Source organism: Gopherus evgoodei, chromosome 6 (genome assembly GCF_007399415.2).
Source record: "Gopherus evgoodei ecotype Sinaloan lineage chromosome 6, rGopEvg1_v1.p, whole genome shotgun sequence".
Classification (NCBI taxonomy): Eukaryota; Metazoa; Chordata; order Testudines; family Testudinidae; genus Gopherus; species Gopherus evgoodei.
The window spans coordinates 56758134-56785784 of NC_044327.1; the positions used below are offsets into that span (position 1 = coordinate 56758134).

The 27651-nt window shown below is 42.1% G+C and overlaps 1 protein-coding gene across 2 annotated transcripts; it reads left to right on the top strand.

The window, feature by feature from the left end:
- ALDH7A1 (aldehyde dehydrogenase 7 family member A1) lies at positions 1-27378 on the top strand. Of its 2 annotated transcripts, none has more exons than XM_030567045.1 (18): positions 1-148; positions 1080-1133; positions 2731-2796; positions 5258-5338; positions 8030-8153; positions 9250-9382; positions 10016-10060; positions 11152-11229; positions 12520-12617; positions 13615-13656; positions 17084-17178; positions 18734-18818; positions 19081-19187; positions 20447-20563; positions 21105-21202; positions 21381-21454; positions 25215-25290; positions 26880-27378. In XM_030567045.1, the coding sequence occupies exons 1-18, from the start codon at positions 95-97 to the stop codon at positions 26932-26934; spliced, it is 1482 nt and encodes a 493-aa protein (XP_030422905.1). In that variant the 5' UTR covers positions 1-94; the 3' UTR covers positions 26935-27378. The 2 variants fall into 2 exon arrangements, with proteins under 2 accessions (XP_030422905.1, XP_030422904.1); XM_030567044.1 differs by having other exon boundaries at positions 59-377.
- Positions 27379-27651: the final 273 nt, after the last annotated feature.

Here is a 27651-nt window from a genome sequence, read left to right on the forward strand (position 1 = left end):
TGTATCGATGGTTGGAGGAACAGCTCGTCTTGACAATCCCGTTGAATAACCTCCCCGGACCAAGAATGTGGGCAGACCCCTGAAATCACCAATCATGTCTCCCAGAGTTTGGGGGCGGGTCAGGGCTACGTATTGCCGACTGCTTCCAGTAGGTTTGGCTGCTTGTATTACAGCTTTTGTTCAGTATGCAGCGGCTAAGCTTTGCTCTCTCCAGACACGTTTTACTGAGGAAGAGAATTTTAGCATCTTGTAAGAGGCCTGCTGCATTCATGTCTACTTTGCTGATCAATCAGCCTCAGTATGCGTGGCTTAAAGACCTAGGACTGAAAGAAGAAAATGAAGGCGTGTATAATGGGATCTGGGGAGGAAGAGGAGAGGTAGGTTTGTAGCTCAAGGAACCCTGAACCAGTGGCACTGATTAAGAGTGGCTGACTTTCTGGATTAGGATAACCGAGCTGCTGCCAAAAGCTGGAGGCGCCTGAAATCAATGTGCTGCCGAAAAAAGGAAGAAACTTGTTAACTATGTTGCAGTCGGATAGCTATAAAGTTATTGTTTCTGTGCAAAAAATTTCTCAGTGGGAGAGCAAAGTAGAAATGTTTGTTTGCTCCATCCCCCGTTATAGGCCCTCTGAAGTTAATAATCACTACGGTTGAATAGCGAAGTTAATAATCACTAGGGTTGAATAACGACAAGTTGGTATGTGGCAATCTCCTTAGGCTCCAGCTTTCCGTATGTATTGTTTGGCTTGCCTCCTTTGTAAGGTGATGTTATCTTGTTGCATCTAGTCTGGTCTCTCTCCCACCTGGAACATCTCCTTGGTTGGTGTATTTTTTCTAACACGCTTTGTGTTTAGTGTGTATGTATGTGTGTGTGTGTGTGTGTGTGTATATATGTATGTATATATATATAATTTGTATGTGTTTGCATTATTACTTATTCATTACTTATTCATTTTTGCATTAAAAAAATCACTGTGCCTTAATACCCTAGGTATCATACCCTCTCCATCCAATACACACCAACATTTCCCCCTAGTTGTGCATATTCCTAACCTGACTGTAAAATATTCTCTCTTTAGATTGTGACAACATATTGCCCAGCTAATGCTGAGCCAATAGCAAGTGTGCGACAGGTAAGTTTGTCTTTTATCTTTCTGATGCCTACTTAGAGCAAGGGCTCAAAAAAAGACCCATGGTAGCTAAAGGCTAATTTGGAAAATAAAGTCCAACACCCTGGTGAGAAAGCCAGCCCTCCACCCCAGCTGCTAGCAAGGAGAAGGAGATGAAATTCTGATCAAGTTGCTATTTCTAGGTTCTCTACCTGTATTAGTCTGGCAATCAGGTGGCTGGTAAATGTGAAGTTCTTGGGTGGCTGCAATGGTCTCTCCCTCACCCCCGCCCCCCAACCTCCTGTCTGTCTTTTGGAGGGAAGGTAACAATTTTGCTATTTAGTCTCTCTCTAGTCTTGGAGGTGCTGCAGGAAAGGAGGAGATTCTGCTACTCTCCCTTCCCATAATCTTTTTTAGGGAGTTACGAGCTTCCCTTCCATCGCCCTTTTTGTGACTAGCTCTAGTGCCAGTTGCTTCCCTTCATAACTTTCTCATCCAAGTATCTGAAACTGACATTTCTCTTCATGGTTTCACTGCATAGCAACAATGACATAGAACAAGAGTATTCACAAGTTCACTGGTCAACCTGTGCATAATATAGTTTAGACAACTTCCGTGCTGTGGTGCTTAACTAAACTTCTACCCCCTATATTACAAAAACAACATTCCAAAAATGTATGTCTACATTGGGGGGGAAAGAAAAACAGGGTATTCTTAACATAGGTTAGCTCTGGTTAAAATATCAGTGAAGACAGCAGCTCAGCTAACTCAGGTTCACAGCTCGAGTTCAACCCAAGTTTCCCTTAGGCTTTAACTCTTGTTAACCCAAGTTAAAAAGCAGAGTTGCTTTGTTTCTGCTACTGTTTTAAACTGGGTTAGCTAACATGGGTTACCTAACCCTACTTAAGATGACCCTCCCCGATCTTTTTTTTCTTTCAGTGTTGACATACCATTAAGCTCAAATGCTGCCCTTCTGGTCCCATAGGTGATGTGAGCACAAACCAGTACATCCAGATGGAAGATATATAGCATGGGGGAGAGAGGGCTTGTTAGCCGATTCTCTTTATTCTCCCACCCTCCAAGGGTTTCAGGCTTCATAGATCCAGTGATGATGGTCTGGGTACAAAGGAGTGAAGCTGGGAGGGTAGATATTCTGCAATACTTTTAATACAAAATAAAAACACTAGTAATAATAAATAGTGGGATTTACAATAATAAAGCAAAATATCACTAAATGGGCTATGTGTATTCCCATGATTTTTTCCCAAGGGGAATACAGCTGAAGGAAAACTATTTAAACTGTAAACTTTGGCTAGGATAGTAGATGTGTTCCCCAGACATCTTTGTTTATGATGATAATTTTCCAATTTATTTTCATTTCTAGCAACTGTCTTGTCAGCATACTTAGAAACCAGCATGTCACACTGTGAACACAATAGCTTAGCATATAACTTTCCTAAAGAATGATTCCTCCCAATTCGGCACCATCCACGGAAAATCCATTTTGCTTGAGTCATGCTCACTGTCTCTTCTGTATTTCAGCTTCAAGCAACCAGTAGCAAAGTGACTTTTGTGTGTTGTGTTTCTCCCCCACCCCACCCTTAAATCCTTGTTCATTTAGGCCAGCTTGGAGGACTATGAAGAAACAATAAAGAAAGCTAAAGAGGCATGGAAAATATGGGCAGATGTAAGTTGACAAATGGATTATTCATATTTTTGAAAGTGTCTCTACAGCAGATAAGGACCCCTGAAACCACTAAATTACCCTTTTATGTTAGAGACGTAATCAAGACCACATGTCCTGTACCAAGGACGGGCAAATTTTTTGGCCTGAGGGCTGCATCAGGCTTTGGAAATTGTATGGAGAGCCAGTTAGGAGAGGGGATCGTGGCCTGGCCTCTACCCCCTATATGTTCTCCCCCTCCCCCGGGACCCCTGCCCCATCCAACCAGCCCTTCTCCCTGTCCCCTGACTTCCCTGGGAACCCCTGTCCCTGGCTGCCCCCTGCTGGCCCATCCAAGCCCCCCCTCTCATTTCTGACTGCTGCCAGGGGTCCCAAAGCCTCTTTCAAACCCCTTGTTCCCCGCCCTGTGGCCGCCCTGATCCCTATCCACACCCCTGCCCCCTGACCACCGCCCCAAACTCCCCTGCCTTTTATCCAACCCCACTCCCTGCCCCCTTACCGTGCTGTCTGGAGCACCAGTGGCTGGTGGCGCTACAGCCGCGCCACCCAGCTGGAGCCAGCCACGCTGTTGCCACTAAGCAGCACAGAGCACTGGGTCAGGCTGGGCTCTGCAGTTGCGCTGCCCCAGGAACTCGCAGCCCTGCCGCCCAGAGCATTGCGCCAGTGGCGGAACGAGCTGAGGCTATGGAGGAGGGGGAATAGCTAGGAGGGGCCAAGGGTAGCCTCTCGGGCCAGGAGCTTAGGGGCCGGGCAGGCCGGTCCCATGGGCCAGATGTGGGCTTCAGGCTGTAGTTTGCCCACCTCTGTCCTATACGATATCTTAAACCTAAATTGCGCGGCAAGGACCTCATAATCATACAGCACCTTTTCCAAGCCCTCACTGCCCTCCAGGTCCAATGTGTTCATTTGATATAAAATACAAACCATTTAAATGTGTCTCCAAACCTTCAGTGTGCCACAGACACTTGTATTGTAATGCATTTTTGTACTATAGAAGCTGTTGTAGAGAGTGGAAGGAAGCTAGAAGTATTTAAAACTAAGGGTACATCCAGACTACCTGCCGGATCGGTGGGTAGTGATCGATCTATCACATTTCATGTAGATGTGATAGATCAACTCCCAAACGCACTCCCATCGACTCCGGAACTCCACCAGGGCGAGCGGTGGAAGCGGAGTCAATGGGGGAGCTGCGGCCGTCAATTCCGCGCTGTGAGGATGGGAGGTAAGTTGAAATAAGATGTATCGACTTCAGCTACGCTATTCCTGTAGCTGAAGTTGCGTATCTTACACCTTTTGCCGCCCAGTGTAGACCAGGCCTAAGTAAGAAAAAGGTGTGTGTGTCTGTCAGAGAGGTGTTTCTTGTTTGGTTGGTTTGTCCTCTCCCGCCACTCTGAAGCTGCCCATGGAGGAGGTTTTATATGTAGCAGGGCAGTTGATCACTGTGGTAACGGGGAAGGCACTAATCTTCTTTCCCTTTGGGTAACTTTTTTTAATTTTGGGAAAGATGGATATTGCAATTTATTATTTTTCTCATCCCCAGAAACCTTTTAGTGAAAATAGGTGCTCTTATCTCAATAATAATACGTCCAACAATGATGGATAAATATATCAGGCCAAATTCTTGGCTAGTGTACATCAGCATATTTATGCTACTTGAGAATTTGGCTCATCAGCTTTCTTTCTGCTGAAATTATCAGCAGTGAAATATAGTTAACAAGGTTAACATTTAAAATTTTCATAGTAGACTTAAGAATCGATAAGCAGCTGAGTATGAATTGTTTCCATTAATATCAACAGTACTACAGTTTCAGCCTGTTTGCAGACTCTGGTAGATATTACTGGAGTGATTACATAAAGCTCATTTCTTGAAGGTTGTTTTTGCAACCAAAAGGGTTAGATGGCTTTTTTTTGGACAGTTTAGCTTAAGACATCTCTTAAAATAGGGAATTGTGTTGCTAACTGCTCTGCCATGTAAATACATTATACACTGGGCTCTAGCAAGATATTCACAATTCACTATGTGAAATCAGGGCTGGCTGGACTACAAAGGAGGGCAGTAAAAATGCATAGTGAGCGTGGTATGTGAGGAATTTACTTTCTGATAGGTCCCTAAAGCTCATATTTGTTTGAAAATGGTCCACATGTATACTGGACTAGGATAAGGGGAACAGTAGTTTGAAGTCTGCATTCAGCCAATGATGGTGTCTTAGCACAAGAACCCGCAAACCCTTATTCCCATGAGCAGTTCTGTTTGAGGCCCTGATTCAGCAAGAATTCAGCCTAACATTAAACATGAGTATTCCACTGTCGTTGGTGGGAGGAGAGAGGACAAAGGTACAGTAACTGGCTGGTCTTCTCTTAATGTAAATAGTGGCCTGGCTGCATGTGCCTGTAGCAGAAGGTGCAGTTTAGTCTCTGAATCAGTTTCTTTTATAAAAAAAATATATATAGATTTTTTGTCTAGGTTCCTGCACCTAAACGTGGAGAAATAGTGAGGCAGATTGGCGATGCCTTGAGAAAGAAAATCAAAGATCTGGGAAGCTTGGTAAGTGTCCGGAGAAACGTGTGTACACTTGAAAAAGTCAAAATTATGTTTGACTCTGGTTTTAATGTAGCTCTGTGTAATTAAGTGAGAAATTGTTAGTCTTAATAACTTCTAAATACTTCTTGGTTTCCACTAATGATCTGTGTTAACAAATAAGATTTAGTTAACTTTTTTATTTTAAAAGAGGAAGTCTGCATTTTTGGTGCCCTTTTTTTTAAAAATAATGCCACTTCACCTTAGAGTTTTAAAGTGATGACATCACAATTCTCAGGCTCAGAATTTAGGGTGACCAGACAGCAAGTGTAAAAAATCAGGACAGGGAGTGGGGGGTAATAAGTGCCTATCTACAAAAAAGCCCCCAAAATCAGGACTGTCCCTATAAAATTGGGACATCTGGTCATCCTATCAGAATTCGATCAATATTTTTCTTTTTCCTCCACTGCCCCTTCTTCCTTCCTTCCTTCCTTGTACCAGTGCACAAAGCTGTATTTGTTGTAACTTGTGTCTTGTGTGGGAAGCACTGCTTCAGTTTTTTAAGACATTTTGTTTACAGGAAGTGGACCACAAATATTTATGAATTAATAAACCTAGGATGAGCTTTTCAAAGGTGTTCAGAATTAGTCTAACTTTGCTGGCTCCCATTGGAGCCAGTCATCAAATTCTCAGTGACTTAAATGGAGTCGGGAGCTAGCACTTGAAAAAAATCATACCTCTAATTCACAAATGGTCTTAAAACTACACTAGGCTCCTGGTCACGCTGTCCTCTCCAGTTTCTCCCCTTCCCCTAAGAGCATTGTCTTCAACAGACCTATCAAAACAGCAAAAAATGTAAGGGATTCTGAAACTGTCCTCTTTCCAAACAAAGACCTTTACCATGCTCAACTGTCACCGTGCTGCTTTCCCACCTTTCTGTGAGACAGGGCATTGATACTAGAACGATCCTGAAAGAAGACTTCTTCTCATACAGAGCTTTTCAACATGGGTTTTCTGGTGATCTGAAAAATTGTGAGAACTAAGATGTGGAGAACAAGGGATTTAGGAGCTGAGATGGTCTGTGAAAGGATCTCAGTAAGTGCTGGTGCAGGATATAAAAAGTCGGAGGATTGCTGCTGTTGGACCATTAGGCAGTTTCCATTAGGGAATTAGTGTGCTAGGTACCTCTGTGTTTACACAGAGTACTGTTTTCCTGCCTAGTGTGGACAGACAGAGGTCTGAAAAATGTGCTAGAGACAGCATGGGATGCAGCTCTAAATTGCTAAAGCATGAAGTTATTACATGGTTCTCAATCTGATAAGGGGAAAAAAATTACTAGAACCCTGCTTGAAATCTGTGGTTGCTGTTATAAATGTGAGGATCATAATGGTATCTTTGGATCTATGACTCTTTGAAACTACTAGGGAGGGGCGTCCCTACCATATTAGAAACTCCCACTCCTTGCCTCGGGTGAACTTTTAGAATTTAATAATTGGAGATATACCTGTCTCCTAGAACTGGAAGGGACCTTGAAAGGTCATTGAGTCCATCCGCCTGCCTTTGCTAGCAGGACCAAGTACTGAGTTTTGCACCAGATCCCTAAGTGGCCCCCTCAGGGATTGAACTCACAACCCTGGGTTTAGCAGGCCAATGCTCAAACCACTGAGCTATCCCTCCCCCCAAAGAGGGAGGACCCTCCATCAACCTTTTGGGAGGCAGAAATTCACCCAGAAAACACTCCAGCACTTTTACAGATATAGATGAATGTTGGTGGATTTAAAAAAAAAAGCTCAAGTGCCCCTCCAACATCTGTCCCTTAGTCACAGAAGAGGGCGCCTCCTTCCCCTGGTGTGGCTGATCTTGACAGCAGTGTGGTGCAGACTCATGGTGGCCATAAAGACAAGCTGCCCTCTGAACCCAGAACTCAGACTCCTAGCTTGTTGTGTCTCTGCAGCAGTAGCAGGTGCCCTGTTCTGCACCCTGCCCTGTCCCATTTGATACAGTTCCACATGGGAAATTATTTGTTACTTTGGAGAAGATGGGGGTTAATATGAGAACTGAAAGGTGAATAGCACTGAATAGTCTTTTTACATGCCCATCACGTTGGCAGATCATAGTCATCCTGCCATCAATCAATACATCTGTGTCTCCTCTGTTGCTTCCAACTGGTAAATCCCTAGCTTATAGCAAAAATATATAAACTGGCCATCAACAAGGTTAAGCTTGAAATCAGACGAACATTTCAAACATCAGAGGAGTAAATTTCTGGAACAGCCTTCCAAGGGGAGCAGTGGGGGCAAAAAACCTCACTGACTTCAAGATTGAGCTTGATAAATCTATGGCAAGTAGCTGATCTGTGACTGCTACCACCCAGTATCTTGCCCACATGCTCAGGGTCTAACTGATCGCCACATTCGGGGTCAGGAAGAAATTTTCCTCCAGGTCAGATTGGAGAGACCCTGGGGATCTTTTTTGCCTTCCTCTCTGGCATGGGTCACTTGCAGATTAAAACTAGTGTAAATGGGGTGGATTCTCCATAACTTTAAGTCTTTAAATCATGGCTTGAAGACTTCAGCCAGAGGTTATGGGTCTGTTACAGGAGTGAAGTTCTGTGGCCTGCAATATGTAGGAAGTCAGACTAAATGATCATGATGGTCCCTTCTGGCCTTAAAGTATGTGTGTCTAAAAAATGATCCTGTGTGTTCTTAATGTGGTCAGGTCTCACTGGAGATGGGAAAGATTTTTATCGAGGGTGTTGGCGAAGTTCAGGAATATATTGACATCTGTGACTATGCTGTTGGCTTGTCCCGAATGATCGGTGGACTTGTCTTGCCTTCAGAAAGTAAGCACGTGTACTAAAATTTGTATTTATAAAGTTCCAGATATAATGGAGTTCGTTCTACATTACTGCTCTGTGGATTATATATTTATGCAAGTTACCAGTACACTGTATCTGCTGTTGTGACTTGTTTGATCTATGTGATGGCCTGTTTTGGTGCTACAGAGTGCATCCATTCTTGTCTGTTAGAAACTACATACATACAGTAACAAAGAACTGAGTTCCTCTCAATTAACAGAGTTGCTAAGTCAAAGTATAGAATGAGTACAGCAAAATCTAGCTAGTTTGCACTAAGACATGGGAAGCCTGTTGACAATTAAATTTTGCAGATTGATGAGTCAGCAATAAACATGCTTGTACTTTTGTTTCCCGCATTATCCAACTAACATGATTATTCCTTACAACTAGTTTACCAGCATGCTGTAGAGTACAACTGTAACACAGCATATATTGTATGAGTAATTTAATTCCTACAAACAGACTTCACTAAAGCTAATAAAGTTCTGCCGAACAATGAGATGATGCTATTTGATGGAAATATCTGGCTTGTGGATTATTGAAATAAATTTCAGCAGATCATCTAGCTGGAATGTAAACACCCTTTCTATGTATTAAGATTCTGCCATGCACCAAGACAGCTCTAATACAATTTTGCTGAAACTGACCTCTCTTTCTTTTGTTCCCTAGCAGGCTATCCGCATTGACTTTTTTTTGTGTCTGTCCTAACAGTTATTAGAAAAATAATCTGTATTATGCAGCAGAGCTTATGCTATGTTTTTATTCTGATAACTGTGCAACTATCGAATGAATTCTGGTGCATTTACCAGCAAGTAACTTATGTTGTGTTTAAAAAATGTCCTACAATTGCCAATACAAAGGTAATAAATTGAGTTCTGCCCATATCACTGCAAATAAGATAAACTATCCACTTACTTCTGATAAACAAAATAGATAGGTCCCAGAAGTCAACAAACTTTGTCTCTGTCTCAGATCCTGAAGATCTGTTGCAGTCCGTGCCTTTTCTCTTTTCATTTATTGAGCAAAACAGTCATGCGTGCACACACAATCAAATTGCTCTAATTTGTGTCTTTGTTTTCAGGACCTGGCCATGCCCTTATAGAACAGTGGAATCCTGTGGGATTGGTAGGAATTATCACTGCGTTTAACTTCCCCGTAGCAGTGTATGGTTGGAATAATGCAATTGCAATGATCTGTGGGAATGCTTGCCTCTGGTAAGATGCTCAAATACTTTAAACTAAAATGCTGATAGTGGTAGTCTTTGCTCATCACAGCAGAGTTATGTTGTAAGGCCACTCTCAGGCATGTAAGGAATACTGTATTTGAAATGTCAGGTATTTGCTATTCATCCCACATTTACAAACTCTTCACTTCTGATATCTCTGGGTTGGTTTCAAGTCTTGCTTAAAATCTCTATTCTACCTTATATTACTGTTAGCTCTTTGAAGCAGGGGAAGTCTTGGAATTCATGTCTATACTGCATCTAGCACAATGACTGGAACAGATAGCCCAATTAGGTATTGAGCCCTCTAGGCTCTACTGTCATACAAATAATAGAGAATAATTTAAGAATTGGGTACATAGAGCTAGGCATTCGAATAAGTCGTTTTATTTTCAAAGGTTCTGGGTACCTGTAGCTCAGCTTCACTTCACTAGAAGTTCTGGATCTGTAACACTTCTAAATATTGAGCCACTTCCACCTAAGTATCTAGCATTAGACACTCAAATCTGAAAATGTCTGGCTAAACTTACTGTGCCTTAACTCTAACTCTGATTCCTTGCATATTACAAGAGTTGCATACGGTATTTTTGGGAATGAAAATGATTTTGCATTTTTTTTCTTAAAGGAAAGGTGCTCCTACAACATCCCTCATTAGCGTAGCTGTTACAAAGTAAGTTTTGGAATATATGCGCATATAATTGCTTTTGCACTTTGTCTCTAAGATCTTGTGGCTGGGATGAGAGTGGCTTTGTCTCCTTCCCCTGCCATACAGATAGTAACGTATATTGAATAAATTTGTTCCCCTGGTTGCCCCTTTTTTGAGTCCTCTGCTGGGCAGTAGCAGATGTTTGGGGTCTTGCAGTTCAGCTTCTCAGTGGAGGGGAAATCGATGGAGAGTCTGCGTGATGTTCTAAGTGTAATATGTTTTGTTTGTGCACATACCAGTTTTGAGTGAGTGTGTGAAACAGCAGTTGACGCTTCTGTCTTCCAGGAACCTCAGCCCAACACCAATGCCTAGATTTCAGGATGCAACTTCAGGCTCTGATTAGTGTTAGTTCTTGAGGCAAACTTTTCTGTTGCTTGCACAGTTCTCGCGCTCTGTCCTGAAGTTGCCAAACCTGGCCAAATCCAAAACTAACCAGCCAGCATGTCTTCCCAAGAATCAAAACTTGCTCACATGCAAAGAAAAAAAACCTTGGATAACTGTAATAGTGCTACTTGGTGACACCTGTGATGGCACTATCAATACATTGAGGAGAGGGCGTGTATGCACTTTAACCTGTTTTTTAAGTAACGAAAGTACTATAGTATTTATAGTACTATTCATTGCTGAGAGTATGCCCCTGGCGCGGCCTCCCCCCCCCGCTACTTCTGAGAATAATTCCATTGAATTTCCAAAGGAAATACTATGAATTATGCTATAATTGGGATTTTATATGCGCATTTCTCTTCTCTTTGCCAGTTACATCCTGGAAGATGCACGATATTTTAAATATGTGGATTTTGTTATAAGCCTTACTATTACACTGGACAAAGATCTTTTCAGAGAGGAGAATATATTTATATATAAACAGTGCACCTGGTACAGATGATAGACTCTTATTTATTTATTTATTTTATTTATTTTTTTGTGACAAGGTGAAAATAGTAACTGCTGATTTTTTCTCACATGCGTCTGACTGAGATTTCTCAAATCCCAGTCTCTCAGGAAATTTCTTTTATTTATTTATTTATTTATTTATTTATTTATTTATTTTCTAGGATAGTAGCCAAAGTTTTGGAGGATAACAAAGTGCCTGGTGCAGTCTGCTCTCTGATATGTGGTGGAGCAGATATCGGGTAGGCAAAACTTCTTGGATTTTGTGGAGAAGGGAATGGCGGAAGGGTGGCTTATGGGAATAGTCTAGTTTGAAAATAGCTTTGCTCTCTCTGAGCCTTGTACTACCACTTAGAAACCAATTGAATCTACCTTGTTTTATTTGCCTCTAACTTGGACATGCCTGTCTATCCATAGACTCTCTTTCTAGCACGGGAAACATCCTATCTTGATTGTCTGGAAGGCATCCAGCACATTGCTGGCACTACTGTAAATATGTAACTGATAATTCCATGGACCATTGCTGGAACAACCATGTTACTACAAACGTAACAAAATGTGAATCTAGCTTCCAGTTTGATGAGGGATTTGTCCCCATTTTTAACTCTTATTCTTCACCTCTCTCCCTACTTTGTAGCCACATCTAACAAACTGTCTGAACAGCCATAAAGAATACAGCCTGGGTATAGTCCCTGCTATATCCCTTCCCCCAACTACCTTTATGGGCATGCCAGTTGGGGATATTCACTCCCATAGAGGTGCATGTGAGCCCACAAAGTGCCTAAAGCCTTTGCAGCCATACACGCCAAGTTGCAGTTGGTAGCATGGGTCTGGTAGCATTAGGTTAGTTGCCATGCCAATGGTGCTGTACAAACAGCAAACAAGTGCTTAAAACTTTGTTCCTGTAGGCAGGGTTAGACTTCAGAGTTAGTGCAGATGGTGCTAGAATCTGACATGGAAATATGGCACTTATTCTGGCACTTACGCTTCTTTGAGTTGCATTCCAGTTAGGCACTGACTTGATTCTTTTAAATTTGTTTTGTATTCCTGGCTTTCAAAAGCGTAAATATAACCTTTTGTTATAATTAAAGCTAAGATTTTGTCATGCATGTTTTTAGTAAAAATCACAAACAGGTCATGGGCAATAAAGAAAAATTCATAGAAGCCCGTGATCTATCTTGTGCATAACAAAATGGGGAGCTGTGGGGTCCCCACACCACCCTTGGGGGCTCTTCTGGAAGCTGTGGGGTCCCTCCACTGCCCATGACTTGAGTCCACAGGGCCTGGGAGCTGCAGGGTCCTCCCACTGCTCACGATGGCTGGGAGCTCTGGGCCCCGCAGTTCCCAGCTACCATGGGTGCTGGGGAGACTCTGCAGCTCCCAGGTGCTGTGGGCTCAAGTCACAGAATCCATGACTTCCAGAGACCTCTGTGACAAAATCATAGCCCTGCTTATAATTAAGAAACACATTTCTCATGTCAACTTGCTCCAATTGTACATAGTTTTGAGGATAGTCGTGTTCTCTTATGTAGCACAGCAATGGCAAGAGATGAGAGAGTGGACCTGCTGTCTTTCACTGGCAGCACTAAGGTGGGCAAGCAGGTGGCACTTATGGTTCAAGAGAGATTTGGTAAGTATGTAGATTTTTGCTTTTTCCCCTTTAAGTGTTTCGGTTGTTTAGGAAGTGGGGCTGAGGGAACTCTGACAATAGAACTTGTCTCAGTTGCCTTTTTAAAAAAACAAAAACTTTTATGTTACAAGTGCAGCAGCGAAGCGGCATTTCTACTAATTCTAGCCTAATCCAGGACTTTTTTTTAGAGTCTCCTGAAATCTGGCCTCTGCTGTACTCAGTGGGCCTGCAAATTGTTTTTGATGACCTCTCTGAATCTACCCGATTCTTGTCTAGTGTGGTAATGCCACTGTGGTCAGCAGTGATTTCTGGAAGAGGTCAACAAAATGATCCTTGGGTAACTGCCTCTCCTGACCCAAGTGTAGCTGTCCCATCTTTTCCTTTTTTAAAGAAAGGGGGAGAGTGTGTTATCATCAGAACATCACTCTGCTGCAGAAGTGTTGCCGAATCCTGGATCCATGCCCGGTTGTCAACATCTAGATATTTTTCAATGGACAATTCTGCATATAAACCACAAGCCTTGGGCCACTACCCCTTGATCCCTTTGAGGATTTTGGGTTGCATTTTTCACTCTCTTCAGTCACTCCCTGATTTGAACTATAGAATTCACAGTAGCTTTCACTATTAAGGGCTTATCAAATAATGGAAGGCCATACCTTCCTCCACATTTAGAGATTTAGGACACTTGCCAGGAAAATAAGCACAAGTGCTAATTTTCCTTGCTGATCCCCTTTGATTTCATTATCATCTCTCTCATTGTCTATGTCTTTCACACGCTGCACTACTTCAGTGTTTTTTGTTTTTGTTCGTTTGTTTTAATTTAAAGCAAAAACTCTCACTGTAGGCTGGACTTTGTTACCCTTAGTCCTTGAGTAGCACCATTGGTTTCAGTGGGAGCATTTGTGGAGTAAGGTATTAGTCACTGTACAGGGACAGTCTATGATTGTTACTCACAGCTAGCTTCTTAACTCACGTTATTATTTACTTATTTTAACAGGACGGAGTCTGTTAGAGCTTGGTGGAAACAACGCCATTGTTGGTAATACACAATATAATAATCTCTTCTCATACAAGTTACTTCTAATGTTAATATTGTGTTCATAGTAGACTAATCTTTTTATCAGGGATTGTCGTCTTCTGTGTACGGAAAGTACCTAGCATACAGTGAACGTTATCATAGCTGAAGGCCCAGATTTAATAAGTTCCTTAGGCAACCGCCTGACTTGAAACACGTGAAATTCCCTGCTGAATCAGGACTAGATAATATGTGAATAATGATCCCTCCCCCTCCACACACACCTCCCTTCTCATGAGCAGTCCTCTACCTTCCAGCTCTCAAGGCTCTACATCCTAGTCACCATCTTCCAGTCAAGGACTAGATGGAAATCCCTTTTGAATGTCAGTGCCTCTCCTTAACTGGCCAGAGGGATAGCTGTGGAACAAAACACCCTTAAAAAGCTGAACAGGCAGCCACTGATCTTGGCATTGAGGGCTGGGCATTATAAATTGCTCCCAGGTGTTTCACATGGTTGTGCTGAACATAAACACTGGATCATAAGACTTCTATTTTATAGGGTTTCTCAAGCTAAAAATTGTAAAGCTACTACTGCTGTTCTCTATTAACTGAGGGTATGTCTACATCTACAATTTTGCAGCGCTGGTTGTTACAGTTGTATTAGTACAGCTGTATAGGGCCAGGGCTGCAGAGTGGCCACACTTACAGCAACCAGCGCTGCAAGTGGTGTTAGATGTGGCCACGCTGCAGCGCTGTTGCACACCGCGGGGAAGGAGACCTGCTTAGAGGGGGGGTCGGGGAACACCAGAGCACACCGCGGGGCTGGATACCTGCTTGGAGGGGGGGTCGGGGAACGCCAGAGCACACCGCGGGGAAGGAGACCTGCTTGGAGTGGGGGTCAGGGAACGCCAGAGCACACCGCGGGGAAGGAGACCTGCTTGGAGGGGAGGTCGGAGAACGCCAGAGCAAACTGTGGGGAAGGAGACCTGCTTGGGGGGGGGGGTTGGGGAACGCCAGAGCACACCGCGGGGCTGGAGACCTGCTTGGACGGGGGGTCGGGGAACGCCAGAGCACACCGCGGGGAAGGAGACCTGCTTGGGGGGGGGGTCAGGGAACGCCAGAGCACACCGTGGGGAAGGAGACCTGCTTGGAGGGGAGGTCGGAGAACGCCAGAGCAAACTGCGGGGAAGGAGACCTGCTTGGAGGAGGGGGTTGGGGAACGCCAGAGCACACCGCGGGGCTGGAGACCTGCTTGGAGGGGGGGTCGGGGAATGCCAGAGCACACCGCGGGGCTGGATACCTGCTTGGAGTGGGGGTCGGGGAACGCCAGAGCACACCGCGGGGAAGGAGACCTGCTTGGAGCGGGGGTCGGGGAACGCCAGAGCACACCGCGGGGAAGGAGACCTGCTTGGAGCGGGGGTCGGGGAACGCCAGAGCACACCGCGGGGAAGGAGACCTGCTTGGAGCGGGGGTCGGGGAACGCCAGAGCACACCGCGGGGAAGGAGACCTGCTTGGAGGGCAGTGGAGTTTGCTTAATTACCAGAGAGGCTTCCTCAGGTATGCTGGGATACCTGCTTATTCCACGGAGGTCAACAAAAACGCTGGTGAGTGTCTACACCTGATGACCAGCGCTGGATCCTCTACACCCGAGGCATGACTGGGTGTACGGCCAGCGCTGCAAACAGGGAGTTGCAGTGCTGGTAATGCCCTGCAGGTGTGTACACATCCTAAGTTGCAGCGCTGTAACCCCCTCAGCAGCACTGCAACTTTGTAGTGTAGACAAGGCCTGAGAACTGTAATATCTGATTTTATTTTTCCCAGTTGCTGCTTTTCCCAACTTTGGTTTATTTATTTTTGGATTGCACTGTGCTTGGGTGATAAGTCTAGAATGGTCATTTTCCCATCCTGGTTGTTGTGTACTAGCGCACTGCTGTTCTGGGGTTGCAGTATTGTGAGAGACAAACTAATTTAGGAAAATACAAGTGAAAGTCAAGAAACATTTGTCTATTTATTGGGCCGTGGGGGTGTGGTTTTATTTATTTTTCTAGTATATTCAAATGATGGGATATAAACTATATCACTTGATGACCGTGTTTCAGAATGGCTTTAATTGCGGGGTAGCTGTGTTTTTAGTATTCTAGAATATATTTATACTTAAGTGCCAGCCAATAGGCATATAATTCTGGGAAAACATTCTTAAGAAAAATACCTACTTCCCTCTTTGTTGTCCAGTAGTATAGTTCAGATTTAAGTATCTAAAAGCCTGATATAGTGCCCATTGGAGTTGATGTGAGTCATTTCCATTGACTTCTAGGGAGTTGGATCAAGGTCTTGGGGAGCAGCTTGGTGCAGCTTGGGTAGATATACACGGTCTACCTCTGCTTGAGCTAATGTGCTACAAGATCAGTGTGGCCATGGCAGCATGGGCTGCAGCTCAGGGTAGGTACTCGAGTTTGTACCCAGTAGGTCAAGCAAGATTGTAGCTGAGCAGCTAACCCGAGCTGCAGCTTGTGCCACTGCAGCCACACTGTTATTAACATACTAGCTCACGCTCGCACATGTAAGACTACCTGAGTTGGCAGTTGTACCTCCTTGCTGCTATGTAGATATAACCTTAATGGGGGCAGGAGAAATGCACGCTAGTTAACTCTTGATGTCCTGGTACACTTTTCCCCCTTTATTGCACACTTTTAGCCTTCTTAGGTTGTTGAATTTCCAACCTTGCTAATGGATATCCGAACCCTCTGAAACTGGTGTTAAGTTTTATTTCTATGTTGTGTGGCAGGAAGTAGCATAGATTATCTTCCTGTTGTTTTAAACATACTGCCTTTTGTTGTCATGGTCTTGTTTAGGTGACAGGGTAAAAGATGCCGGATCATTTTTGCCTTTTATTTAATAATCTTGTAAACCTAGTTCCTGCTGGCTAGTCTGTCTGAAATCTTTTTGAACAGTCAAACCGCAGTATGACACTAGTTTGAGCTATCTTAATTTTTAAACTTCTTTTTCTGCTTCATGATTTTTTTTATTTTCTTTTGCTTCCTTGAGTCCGCTGAATTAGTCACTTGTGCCCTTTGGCACTGATCCTCCATGCTATCTGACTGCCCTTTGATCGTGTTTTGCCAGGCCATCTGGGTTCCACTCAAGCAGAATAGAGAGGGGAGGGATGCAGAAAGCTGGCTGCAGTTTCTTGATTCACAATCAAGTTGTGTTGCTTGAGGAACTTTGTTCAAAGTGGCCTGGAGAACCAAACCTTTGTGCTTAAAACTAGTTTCCTGTATGTATCTGGAACTAAAGTGCCCTTAACCTACACTATTCATTCACCTCTTTCCTAGTGCTACCTGAAAGGCCTAATATAGTTTACTATGTTGACTAATTTGAGTCCACTGAATTTAGAGGGGCTTGGAACCAGAAGCCAATAACTTACACCTTGATGTTCAATTCCTCTTTAAGTGTTTGAAGATGCAGATCTTAACCTAGTCATCCCTTCTGCTCTATTTGCTGCTGTGGGGACAGCAGGCCAGAGATGCACAACTGCCAGAAGGCTGGTGAGTAAATATGTATTGTACAGTTGAGATAGTTAAATCAGCCAGTATGAAGGAGAACAGGAGTATTCTTAAAACATACTTCTAATGCATCTAAAGCCAGTGGGACAGGAAAAATGATATTAACCTGTGGATCATCATTTAAGTTCCAGAACTATTTCCTTACATTTTTTTTTAAAAATACCCAATCACGCTAAAACTGTAAAATATAAACATTTTTCATCCTTTATACTCACTGAATTTCACTTTGCTTTCATTGCCAAGGCAGACATCTTCCTTTATTTGAAATATATTGTTGTTTCTGCTAGCAAGTAGTACAGTGTTTGGATTATAGCATATAGGGATTTTTCTTTAGTTTTTAAACAAGTAATTTCCATCGTATTACAATTGTTTTGACTATCTCCGTTACTATTTTGTTGTAAAAGATTGTTTTAACAAAATTTAAATATTAGTCTAATTTAACTGATGTCCCTTTTTAGATGAATAGTTCCTGCTCAAATTATGGTTTTGTTCAGTAGAACTTCAACTAAAAACTAATGTGTTCAGCGCTCAAATATTTTGTCTAATTATTACACTTCAGACTTCAAAGCCAAATTAAAAATAAAAACTAGTCTGTTTTGCACCAGCATTACAGATCTCAGTTGTTTAGCGACTATAAAAAGTGCAATTTTGGTATGAGGAACTTCTTCTCAAACTCAGTAGAAGCTTTAGAAAGACATTTATAATCCATTGTAAACGAATGTTGTAAATTAACCATAAGCAAACAAAGCAAGAATAATATATCAGCGTGTTTTTTCACCATTTATTTTGACTTGTATTTAGTTTTAAATTGATAGCTTATGTACTGGATCTTTGTGTAAGCTCTTGAATCTTAGCATGAGACTTTACCAGAGTAACTTGATATCAAAGTTCACTTGAAATGGGGAGCAGCACTTTTTTTAAAAAAACTGACTGAAATGTGAAGATTAGCAAGGTTCTACTGTAAATTTTCAATACTTTTGTAGTGAGAGGGGCTGCAATTTTCAGTCCAGTGAGCAGGGTAGGATGGGCTGAGAGAAAATATTTCAGAGTTGCTAACTAGATTTTAAATCTATTTATCTTCTCTTAGTATTACTGGGGACTGATTCAACAGGCATTTTGTTGCTAACTCTCTCAATGTTATCATGCGTCTTATGATATTTGGAGGGTTTTTTCCCTAAAAATCCCCAGGTTATAGTATTGTGTGTGTATTCTCAACTTTTCATTTGGAAAAATATGTTTTTTAGACCTTGTTGAGAAAAGCTTTGAAAATGTGACCTGGGTGTCCCCTGAAGACCCAGAAGGCAAATTAAGACACTCTTTCTTTAAAAAAAAAAAAAAAAAAAAAAAAAAAAAAAAGAGAGAGTGTAGTTTTTAAGCCAGTCTCATGACTTTTGAGGCCTTTTTTTGAAAGCTTGAGGTTGATTATACAGCTCCTGTTCTTCGGGGATGCCCAAAGCTCAACACACGAAGTTTTGCAAATTTCAACAGCTGTGATATATTACTAACTGTTTCATAAAACTCTTGTGACTCTATTTAGTTCTTGCATGAAAGCATCCATGATGAGGTGGTGGAGAAACTTGCTAAGGCCTATGCACAGATTCGCATCGGCAACCCATTGGACTGTAAGTAGGGTTTTATTTTATTTGCTCCTACTTATGGAGGGAAAATACTATTACAAAATGATTGAGTTAGCTTCAGTTAGAATAGGAGCTGTGAAATAGGGAGGAGGAATGTAATTAATCCTAATTGTTTTGTTTATCTTGGACATATTAAATGGCTGTTTTCCCAGCTATCATGGTGATAGGTATGATAGAAATGTATACAGTTGTCCTAAAATAATGTCTTTGATTTCTATGCCATATGTAATATGTTTTTACTTTTCAGCCACCACTCTGTATGGGCCTCTCCACACTAAAGAAGCAGTGACGATGTTCCTTGATGCAGTGGAACAAGCCAAACAGCAGGGTGGCTCTGTGGTGTATGGCGGGAAGGTAACTGTTTTTACTACCTGGGCTGTTAGAATAGAGCATCAGAAAAATGTTCACTGGTTGGTGGGTCACGGAGAGCCCAGATCATATTCTGACTGGTTGTATGAAGCTGTCAGGAGCTTCAAATATGTAAGTCTATCAAGTCTGACACATGGTGGGTGGGGATGGCTCCACCTGAAGTCTGAGGCAACATGTTTTAGAGAATTGATGTTAGTCTGAGAAAATGAAATCCTGAGTTCAATGTCAGCTGTGGCCACTAACTCAGTGGTGTGGCCTTGGACAAGTCTCTTGCACTTTCCCCAATCTGTGGAAGGAGAATCCTGCTTTCCTTATTCCTGTGTTGTTTAATTGCAGTTCACATTTTCACACACAGAAAAGCAGCTCCCCTCTCCTCCAAGCCTCCTATTCTCAGTGAAACACTGGAGTTACGGCTCTGAAGGACAGCCTGAGTCATGTAGGTGTCACCGTGGGACAGGATAATAAGCTCTTATCCAGGACTTCAATTTGGATTATTGCAATTTCCTCCCTGACACCCATATCTTTCCCAGGTTTCTGGCTGGTGGGTCTTGCCCAAATGCTCAGGGTCTAACTGATCACCATATTTGGGGTAGAGAAGGAATTTTTTCTAGTTCAGATTGGCAGAAACCCTGGAGATGGAGGGAATTTGCCTTTCTCTGCAGTGTGGGGCACACGTCACTTGCTGATTTTAACTAGGGTAGATGGTGGATTCTCCATAACTTGAAGTCTTTAAATTGTGATTTGAGGACTTCAGTAAATCAGCCAGAGGTAGGGTCCCATTACAGAAGTAGGTGTGTGAGGTCCTGTGCAGGAGATCTGACTAGATGATCGTGATCGTCCTTTCTGGCCTTAAAGTCTTTGAGTCTTTGTCTCTATCTTCAGTGCATTCAGAACATAGCCATTCAAGTGACCTTCCCTGTTTGCCATTCACAACACAGATAGGAAGAGGGAAGTTTACTGTCTGTAGGGTCACTTTGCAATTTGATTTTGTGTGTATAATTGTATATGTAATGCTGCATTTTGCTCTTCTATGCTGGATGTGCTACAAAGTAGAACTTGGTACAGTGTGTTCAGTTTAGCTACTCATGGAAGGTTTTCTGTTTCTCATTGCAAGATATATTTACTGCATCCAGACTACTGAATGGGATGCACTACGTGTACCTAGTTCCTAAGCCAAACACTGATTTTTTTTTTTTTTTTCTGAAGTAATAACTTGGGTATCACTTTTTGTGTGTGTTTTGAAGGTTCTAAATCGCCCTGGTAACTATGTTGAACCAGCAATTGTGACTGGCCTTCCCCATAATGCATCCATCGTGCACACTGAGACATTTGCCCCCATTCTTTATGTGCTGAAATTCAAGGTAAAAAAAACCAGGAGGAGGAATGAAATGAGCTTTGATCCAGTGTTATTCAAAAGTGCATATGCCCTGTATGTTAAATTGAAGTATGCAAGGGGGAGAGGGAGAATGAAAGAAGTATTCCCAAGTGTGTGTCATGTTCATGAAACTGTTCTAATTAGGTGTATTATTGGCCAGTTATTATGGTTCTTAACTGTAGGGGTATCTGGCATAACTGCATAGCTCAGGACTTGTTTATGTTTATATATCTTCTTTAAAAAGCACCCAGGCTTAAAGATGATGATAGTCTATACAGGACTGTAGATGATTATTGCATATATTGGGGGTGGGTTGGGGGGGAGCTCTTTGTCATTGCCTTTCTGTACAACCAGTGTGTGCAGGCATGCTAATATGTGACTAGGTGTACAGATATTTGCCATGTTATTAACATGATGGAACATGGCACTAGTTTAAGTTAGCGTTCTGTTTTTCATGGTACCTTTTTGTGGTGGTCACTGCTTATCTTCGGTAGTCCTGGCATAACTACTTATGTAATTCCTTCCAGACAGAAGAAGAGGGCTTTGCTTGGAATAATGAAGTAAAACAAGGTCTCTCTAGCAGCATCTTCACCAGGGATTTGGGCAGGATTTTCCGCTGGCTTGGGTATAACTCTCTTATATTTTTCCTCTTTCTAAAACACAGGATTGTCTAATTTGCAAACACTTAGTCAAACATTATTTCTTCAACATTAAAGCCTCTCTTAGAGAAGACACCTGGCTCTTTTCCTTACCATGTGACTACAGAAGTTAACATTGTTTGTCTACCTTGTCTTTGCTCTTAGGCCCAAGGGATCAGACTGTGGTGTTGTAAATGTCAACATTCCAACCAGTGGGGCTGAAATTGGAGGTGCTTTTGGTATGTTAATTACATTTCCTACCTTGATGTTTTGGAACAAATTGATAAATTTAACAGCAATACATCACCAGGCCCAGATGGTATTCACCCACAGGTTCTGAAGGAACTGAAATATGAAATTGCAGAACTACTAACTCTGGTATGTAAACTATCACGTAAATCAGCCTCTGTACCAGATGACTGGAGGACCGCTAATATGACACTGATTTTTTAAAAAAGGCTCCAAAGGCAATTCTGGCAGTTACAGGCTAGTAAGCCTGACTTCAGTATCAGGGAAAATTGGTTGAAACTATAGTAAATAAAAGAATTATCAGACACATAGATGAACACGATTTGTTGGGGATGAGTCAATATGGCTTTTGTAAAGAGAAATCATGCCTCACCAATCTGTAAGAATTTTCTGAGGGAGTCAACAAGCGTGTGGACAAGGGTGATCCAGTTGGTATAGTGTACTTGGACTTTCAGAACGCCTTTGATAAGGTCCCTCACCAAAGGCTCTTAAGCAAAGTAAGCAGTCATGGGATAAGAAGGAACGTCCGCTCATGGATCAGTAACTGGTTAAAATATAGGAAAAATAGTAGAAATAAATTGTCAGTTCTCACAGGGAAGAGAAGTAAATAGGATCCTCCAAGGACCAGTGCTGTTCAACATATTCATAAATGATTTGAAAGAGTGGTGAACAATGAGGTTGCAAAGTTCACAGTCAATACAAAATTACTCAAAATGGCAGTCAGCTTTGGACTTTACTAATAGTTACAAAGGGATCTGTCAAAGCTGGGTGACTGGGCAACAAAATGGCAGATAAAATTCACTGCTGATAAATGCAAAGTAAAGCACACTGGAAAATACACTATCTCAACTATACATACAAAATGATGGGATTTAAATTTGCTGTTATCACACAAGAAAGATCTTAATGTCATTGTGGATAGTTCTCTGAAAACATCCACTCAATGTACAGCAGCTCTTAAAAAAGTTAACAATGTTAGGAATATTAGGAAAGGGATCGATAATGAAAGAGAAAATATCATAACGCCAATCCGTGGTATGCTGACACCCTGAATACTGTGTGCTGTTCTGGTCACTCCATCTCAAAAAAGATATTAGAATTGGAAAAGATACAATGAAGGGCAACAAAAATGATCAGAGTCATGGAACAGCTTCCATATGAGGAGAGATTAAAAAGACTGGGACTGCTCAACTTACAAGAGAGAGGTTTGGGAGGGGAGGAATGTGATAGAGATCTATAAAATCATGAATAGTGTGGAGAAAGTGAATAAGGAAGTGTTATTTGCTCCTTCTCATAACACAAGAACCAGAGGTCACCCAATGAAATTAATAGGCAGCAGGTTTAGAACAAACATAAGGAAGCGCTTCTTCATCCAACACACAGTCAACCTGTGGAACTCATTGCCAGGGGATGTTGTGAAGGCCAAAAGTATAACTGAGTTCAAAAAAGAATTAGATAAGTTCATGGAGGATAGGTCCATTAGTGGCTATTACCCTAAATGATCAGGGACACAGCTTCATGCTGTGTGTGTCCCTAAACCTCCAACTGCCAGAAGCTGGAACTGGACTATAAAGCATGAATCATTCGATAATTGCCCTGTTCTGTTCATTCCATCTGAAGCATCTGGCACCGGCCACTGTCAGAAGACAAGATTCTGGGCTAGATAGACCATTGGTCTTGTCCGAGACCAATGCAGGTTCGAGTAAATTTTTGATCAAGTGAGGAAAATTCAAAAGGTGACCGGTTGAAAGTTCAAAACTACGTGGCCGTTTATTGATGGGATAAGGTACAACTTGGGCTGGAAAGGAGCACTTTTGCCTACTAGCAATACTATTAGAACAAGAATATTTACACAACTTGAAACAATCTATTTACAACCAACAACAGGAAACCAAATGATCTGTGATTAACTGCTCACCAGAAATTAGAGCAGATACACCAAACTGAATAAACTATATACATTAACCAAATATTGTGAAGTACAACAATTAACCACAATAGCAATCAATACAACAATTTAACTTTCATATACTATAAACATAACTAAGTATCAAGTAAAAGAGGGGAAAAGGGAAGAAGCTAAGCAGACAGAGTATTTACAGCAATTAGAATACAAATACCACACTTCAGGCGCAGCTGACCAGCAGTACAGACACCACGGGCATGGCGAATTGGCGGGACACAACAGAACACGAGCCAGCAGGATACACAGGAAACCCTTCTAGCTGGAAGGAGGATCCAAGTCTTTCAGCTAACATGTGGATACTCCTGCGGATCCTGGCGTGAGACCTGGTTTTATTCGAAAGCTGTCTTACTCGTGTCAGCATCTGATTGGTCCCTAGCTCCTTCACCAACCAGGTTCCGAACTGGTGCCCTCTATGTCAATGGGAGCTGCACCCAGCACACTAGTTTTGCACATAGCCCTATGCTTCTGCACACAGCACCAACTTGACATTTTGACTGACAGAAGGTTCAAGAACAGGCACGCTACCCTTATGCACACGGCATGCTGGTATTTTTGCACAAGGCACTAGCCTGACCCCTAGGTGACCAGGCAGAAAGAGCGGGAGAATGCACACGGCACTATAATGTTGCACATCGCAATACGGTGTTGCACATGGTACCAATGTGATCTTTTGACCGACAATTGGCCATACAGATGCCATGTTTGATCATAGGCTTTAGGGCTGTGACAGGTCTGAACCAATGTGGCTGTTCTTATGATGCTTTCAGATGATCATATCCTACAGCAATGGGACCTATGGTATAAACCTGAGGTTCCATTATTTTTTTATTTTTATTTCTTTTAAAAACATGGTTTTTGTTTTTTCCCTTATGAATACTATTTTCTTCTTGCATAGATTCTGGTAAAGACTAGTCACAGCATTGCCACTTTAAGAATAGCTTATCTCAGGTCTTCTGACCATTTGATTTTTAAGGCCAAAATCTGCCCAATTTCCTCACTGTAAATCTACAGAAATCAATGTTATTGCTCTGCATTTATGCTAGTGTAGCAGAGACTAGAATTTTGCCAGTGGCATATTTTCTGTTCCATTGAGAAAAATATTTATTAAATAAAAGGATAGCATATGGAACACTTATTGCTGTGAAAGAAAGGTAACCCAAAATACCTTGATGATGGGTATGTTAGAAAAGATCTCATAGCTTAGGTTAACAACCTCTCACTGGGCTGAAAGCATAGACTATAAAACCAAGATTCTAATTGCTGCATGCATAAGGAAAATGGCTTTTAGAGAACCGCTATGCATTTTGTTATTGAAACTTGATTCCAAATCGTGCCAGCTACTGAACTTCTTCCTAAGGGGATCTGTAAAACATATATTCACCTTTGGCACTTCTCTCTCATAAACCTCCCCATCCTGTAACAAAACAAAATAAAACTGCCGTAGCATTGCTCTCACACTACATAGTTATTTTCTCCAGTGAAAACCAGCCATTCGCATAATACAGTTGTCAACAGGAAGGCAGTGAGACAAAGTGGGTGAAGGCCAGCATTTTCAGCCTGAGTATGTGGAGATGGGTCTCTGTTTTTCTTGCAAAATGGGGGAAGGAGAAGAGCTTTTTTACCTTTGCGAGTTTTAATTGAACTTTATTTAAAAAAAAACAACCCTCTAATCTTCCCCACAGTACAAATATAACTTTGGTTGAAGTGTGGGAGCATAAAATAACCACAAAGGAGCTTCTAGCCCTCAGCAGTGTAAATAATTTTATTTATTTTTTTTTGATAAGGAGGTGAAAAACACACTGGTGGTGGAAGAGAATCTGGCAGTGATTCGTGGAAACTGTACATGAGAAGGTCCACTTGGTAAGAGCTAGTCTTACATAATTTATATACAAATCAATGTAAAAATGCACAGGTAAACTTGCTAAAGTTGATCTCTTGCAATGGAAGATTTACACGCTAACTTCCCACCGCAGCAGGAATAGTCCCTTAGCAGTCGTGTGGACACTACTGGAACTTCCTAGCTAGTAGCAGTCTCAGAGATTGGTCAGTGGTCTGTTGGCTAGACTGCCCAAAGAGTTACAGAGACCAACAGATTTTTGTAACAAATAGTTCATTATTACAGAGCAAGAGATAACCAATTACAGGTATAATCTGCCCTTTTTTTAAGAACAAGAAGGAGATATATTCATCCAAGAAGGAAGTAGGGTATTAAAAACATCCAATACAAGGCCAAACATCTAGATACCTATCCTTTTTGGAAAAGAGGGGAAAGTCCTGACATCTATAAAAAGAATTATGTTTTTAAATATATTCATTTCAATCTTCCTGATCTTGAACTTGATTGAGTAAAATATAATTGCTCTGATTTGTAAGGAAATCTGTTAGGTTGCCTCTACAGAGGGTAGGGCCACTACTGACAGTGGCAAGTATTTAGGTAAATACTTGATTTCTATGAATGTCCATTTTTACTGGGTGACTATTGATACACAGCAGCAGATACCTGTGCTGAACCATATGTATGCCAATAGACTCATAGACTTCAGGGTCAGAAGGGACCAATATGATCATCTAGTCTGACCTCCTGCACAAAGCAGGCCACAGAACCCTACCCATCCACTTCTATAACAAACCCCTAACCTATGTCCGAGTTATTGAAGTCTTTAAATTGTGGTTTGAAGACCTCAAGCTGCAGAGAATCCACCAGCAAGTGACCCATGACCCACGCTGCAGAGGAAGGCGAAAAACCTCCAGGGCCTCTGCCAATCTGCCCTGGAGGAAAATTCCCTCATGACTCCAAATATGGCGATCAGCTAAACCCTGAGCATGTGGGCAAGACTCACCAGCCAGCACTCAGGAAAGAATTCTCTCCAGTAACTCAGATCCCATCCCATCCAACATCCCATCACAGACTACTGGGCATACTTATCTGCTGATAATCAAAGATCAATTGCCAAAATTAATCTATCCCATCATACCATCCCTTCCATAAACTTCTGTATGCAGAGGGCCACATAGTTAGGGTGACCAGATGTCCCATTTTCAAAGGGACAATCCCATTTTTAGGAACTTTCTTATATAGGCGCCTACTACCCCGCACCCCCGTCCCATTTTTCACAGTTGCTATCTGGTTACCCTACACATAGTATACACTAGGAAGTAGAAGTAATTTGAAAGACATCAGTCTGCCTCAACACTCTTGGTTGGAGACAAATGGAGGATTATATCTTCTCTTCAGTCTGGTGAAGAGGAGGTTGTTAGGAAGGGGATGCAATCCTCCTGTGCTGCTCAATTTTTACACTATAGAGATTGGTAAAAATGACTTCGCCATTCTTTTTAATTTAAAACAAACTGGCGAATGCGTTAAGGAAGGCTTGTATACATGAAACAGTTCTTGTAATTGATTTCAGTGATCAAGTCTTTCCTAAATTCTTCTTGTTTCTCTTTTTCAGTACAATCAACTACACCAAGGATTTGCCTTTGGCTCAAGGAATCAAGTTTCAATAACAACCTTGTGAGAGGGGGTATCCTGAAAACTCCTGACATTTCAGAGCCATGCTCTTTCTAATCTTTGACCGAGATAATTCTCTGAAACTATACTGCACCAATATAAACACAGCAGCTACAGTACTTCTATGTCAAAAAGCCAATTGTTATATTTTGCATCAAATGTTTATTTCAGTTCTGAAAAGTAAATTTTGGGGGAGGTGTTTTGCATTGCATTAAAGTGGCCTGCAGAATTTTACAATGCCTTTTCTATGTGCTGCAGCGTCAGCAGAATTTCTGTGCCCTTGTCCAACATGACCTTGCTGGGGGTGTGATGGTTAGATCCACGCTTCAGAAATGCATGTTCAGTGTTTAACCAGTAACTTGTCCCATATCAGGGACTGTAGTACAGGGGCTGCTGCTCACCTCTTAAATGTATAAATAAAAGCACATTTCAGAGACTCATGATGCTTCTGCCTTTTTTTTTCCATGACTGACTTAGGGCTAGGACACTTTGACTTACTGGCCCCATTTTCTCCCTGCTGATAGTTCAGTATCAGAAGTGCCCTTGGGGTGGATGGACCATTTGATATTCCTTGGCTATCAGTCAGCAAGGAGGACTCCATCCCTTGTACTGGGACATAGAAGATAAGATCGTGGGAAATGGTTCCTGCTCCTGTACTCTGGGCTGCTCCAGTTGGCAACTGGGGATTGAGTCATGGGGCCACATTGTCCTTT

What these genes read in the sequence shown, in the direction of transcription:
- ALDH7A1 (XM_030567044.1), top strand. Translation starts at nt 186, where the DNA reads ATGCAGCGGCTAAGCTTTGCTCTCTCCAGACACGTTTTACTGAGGAAG. An exon ending in CAATAGCAAGTGTGCGACAG is followed by an intron (nt 1,134 to 2,730) that starts GTAAGTTTGTCT and finishes TTGTTCATTTAG; the next exon opens with GCCAGCTTGGAGGACTATGA. An exon ending in CATGGAAAATATGGGCAGAT is followed by an intron (nt 2,797 to 5,257) that starts GTAAGTTGACAA and finishes TTTTTTGTCTAG; the next exon opens with GTTCCTGCACCTAAACGTGG.